This window comes from Bidens hawaiensis, unplaced genomic scaffold (assembly GCF_021521415.1).
Source record: "Bidens hawaiensis isolate Kalapana, Puna unplaced genomic scaffold, B.hawaiensis_p1.1 tig00011189_1, whole genome shotgun sequence".
Taxonomy (NCBI): Eukaryota; Viridiplantae; Streptophyta; class Magnoliopsida; order Asterales; family Asteraceae; genus Bidens; species Bidens hawaiensis.
Window position 1 is genome coordinate 738,995 of NW_027491869.1, and position 3,381 is coordinate 742,375.

General features: G+C 37.5%; 1 protein-coding gene across 1 annotated transcript; it reads right to left on the reverse strand.

The window, feature by feature from the left end:
- Positions 1–1,854: 1,854 nt before the first annotated feature.
- On the reverse strand, positions 1,855–2,708 carry LOC143537442 (uncharacterized). The gene is made up of 2 exons (XM_077031216.1): positions 2,151–2,708; positions 1,855–2,046 (listed from the first exon to the last, which is right to left on the reverse strand). The coding sequence occupies exons 1-2, from the start codon at positions 2,706–2,708 to the stop codon at positions 1,855–1,857; spliced, it is 750 nt and encodes a 249-aa protein (XP_076887331.1).
- Between the last annotated feature and the right edge of the window lie 673 nt (positions 2,709–3,381).

Consider the following 3,381-nt stretch of genomic DNA (forward strand, 5'->3'; position numbering starts at 1 on the left):
GCCCTAATTTCACAACTTAGTTAAATTATCAATTAACAATTATTTTCGGGTCGTATGTGACCAAACTCATTTTGGAAACATAAAAATGGATAACCGTGCTAGGCACGCAAAACGGGAAAAATGACTAATAGTGAATCTGACTAGTGAACTCTAAACGATATCACAATCTGAGTCCGGTGAAGTGTTTCTGGGTTAACAATGCCCCCAGAACGGGTAAAGTACTGGGTTAACTGTGTCCCCAGATGTACCGGTTAACACAGTTAAAGTTATGTTAATAGTGATTGTATAGTAACGAACTTAGGGATCGTATTACAGATTTGGACTAGTAGCTGGAGTGTTGTATTACTAATTTGCCTACGATAAGGTGAGTTTCACGAGCCCCTTTTTCTGAATTGTTTTCAAATATTTTCCCGGGGCGGAAGCATGTTACTAATAAAATGTTTAAGTACATACTGAACGCATGGATTTGCGTGTATTTATAAATATGTGATTGTACGGGAATCGTACGGAATGGGTACATTACTGGGTTAACAGTGTCCCCAGATGCCCCTGGAAGTGTTTCTGGGTTAACATTGCCCCCGGAATGGGTACAGTACTGGGTTAACAGTGTCCCCAGATGTCTCTAGAAGTGTTTATGGGTTAACATTGCCCCCGGAATGAGTACAGTACTGGGTTAACAGTGTCCCCAGAGGTCTCTAATATATGATTATCATAATGATTTATCACTGTTTATTTAAATTAGTGAAATTCACCAACTATTCGTAGTTGACCCGTTTTCTTTACATGCTTTCTAGGTACTCCCAAACTGGAGTAAGTGCTACGTGCTTGCTGATGCGTGCTATTTGTGGAAGTTTAGTGATCGTTTTGTATTAAATATGATAATATAATGTTGGTAAAACTTATGTGCTATCGCCTAGACGGAAACTAAACTCGGAACAATGTAATATGATGTAAATTAATGTAGTGGTGTTTTCTTTATAAGCAATGCTGTTGATATCAGATGTGTCTGTTACATCTCGTTTACGTTTCCGCTGCGGTTACGGGGTGTTACAGAAACAATGGACTTCCAAGAAATTGGAGAACCACCAAGAGAAACATAAAACCCACTCACCGATCGTCGTGTATTAGGGCATGCTGCCCAATCAGAATCACAGAAAGCCTGTACTTCAAAAGAAGGATTGTTGTTGAAAAATAATCCTTGAGAAACCGTCCCTTTACATAAGAAAGGGTATGAAGAGCTTCATGCCAATGAGGAAGCCTCGGATCTTGCATGAATTGACTTAAGAACTGAACAGCAAAAGCAATATCAGGTCTTGTATGTGTAAGATAATTGAGTTTCCCGACAAGCTTCCTGTATTGTAAAGGATCATCAATAGCAAGACCCTCATGAACCTTGAGCTGGAGATGATGAGGTAATGGGGAATTGCTAACAGAAAGATTGGAAATATCAAATTCTGATAGCATATCTCGAGCAAATTTGTGTTGAGACATAATCACCCCATTAGTAGTATAAAGAATCTCCATGCCTAAAAAGTAATTAAGACGCCCCAAATCTTTATCTTGAAAAAGGAATCCAGAAAAGCCTTAAGATTATTGATTTCCTCCAAATTGTTCCCAGTTATCAAAATGTCATCAACATATACAGCGACATAAACCACAGAAGATCCCATAGATTTAGAAAATAAAGAATGATCATTCTGAGAACTCATATACCTTCTTGTCTTCAGAGCAGACGACAATTTTCCATACCATTGGCGGGAAGCCTGCTTTAAACCGTATAACGATTTCTGAAGCTTAAGCACCTGACGATTAGGTAGCTCCATACTGGGGGTGATAACATATAAATCTCTTCATCTAGATCGCCATGAAAAAGGCATTATTAGCATTAAGTTGAAAAAGAGGCCAACTCCATTTGGTAGCAACAACAACAAGACTACGAATAGTAGTCATTTTAACAACAAGAGAAAAGGTCTCCTTATAATCAATCCCTTCTTTTTTGTATCTCCTCTTACTACCAATCGGGTTTACAACGTTCAATCGTTCCATCTGCACGGTGTTTAACTTTAAACACCCATTTGCTCTTAATAGCCTTCTTCCCAGGAGGAAGATCAACAACAGACCAAGTACTAGTATTCTCAAGAGCATGAAACTCTTTTCATGGCATCTTGACATGCAGGAATAGTTGTAGCTTCTTTATACGAAGTAGCCTCATGTAAATCTAGAATAGCTGAAGTGAGAGTTTGACTGGAAGGAAGAAGTTGAGATGCAGAACAAGAGATAAAGGAGGAATAGGAATTAGTGACAATGTGTAAGCAATGATGAGAAGAATCAGAATGATTACAGATATAATCATTCAAATAAGAAGGAGGAACAGAAGTTCTGGATGACCTTCTAACAGTTGATTCATTAGAAGGAGGAACAGTAATATCAGAGGGAGCGGAAGAATTAGGAATCGAATCGAGGTTTGTATGAGAAGTGGAAGTAGGAAAAGGGTCAACAAAGAATTGCTTGATGAGATCAATAGATGGAAAAATATAACGTTCCTTAGAGTTTGTGATAGATGGAAATAAAGCTTCAAAGAAAATGACATCTCTTGATATGATGATCTTATGCGTGTCAAGATCATATAATCGATAAGCCTTCTTACCAAGAGGATATCCCAGAAAAACATAGGGAACAACCCGGGGTTTTGAATTTGTCTCTTCCATGACTCAAAGTGGAAGCATAAGTAAGACAACCAAAAGACTTCATGTTAGCATAAGAAGGAAGCTTCCCTGTTAAAACCTCATATGGGGTTTTATTGTTAAGGATTTCAGTGGGGAATCGATTAATTAAATGTGTTGTTGTTAAAACATAGTCACCCCAAAACCGAATAGGAAGTTTAGATTGAAACATTAAAGCTCTTGATGTTTCAAGCAAATGCTTATGCTTTCTTTCAACTATACCATTTTGTTGAGGGACAGCTACACACGTATTCTGATGAATAATGCCTTTGCTTAATAAGTAAGCACGCTGAACAAGCCCAGTTCCCAAGTTCAAAAGCATTATCAGACCAAATGCATTTGACAGTGGTGCCAAATTGATTGCTAACCATATCAATGAAAGATTGAAGAATAGGAAAAACATTGCTTTTAGTGGAAAGCAAATGTGTTCAAGTGGTTCTGCTATAATCATCCACAATGGTTAAAAAATATCTGAAGCCATATAAGTAGCTGTATGATAAGGCCCCCAAACATCAATATGAATTAGCTCAAAATTTTGTTAGTAGAAGTAGAGCTAATAGGAAATGGCAATTTATGCTGTCTTGCCTTGGGACATATATCACAATGATCGATAGATTTGAAAGATGAATTAGAAATGAAAGATAACTGTTTCAATTTG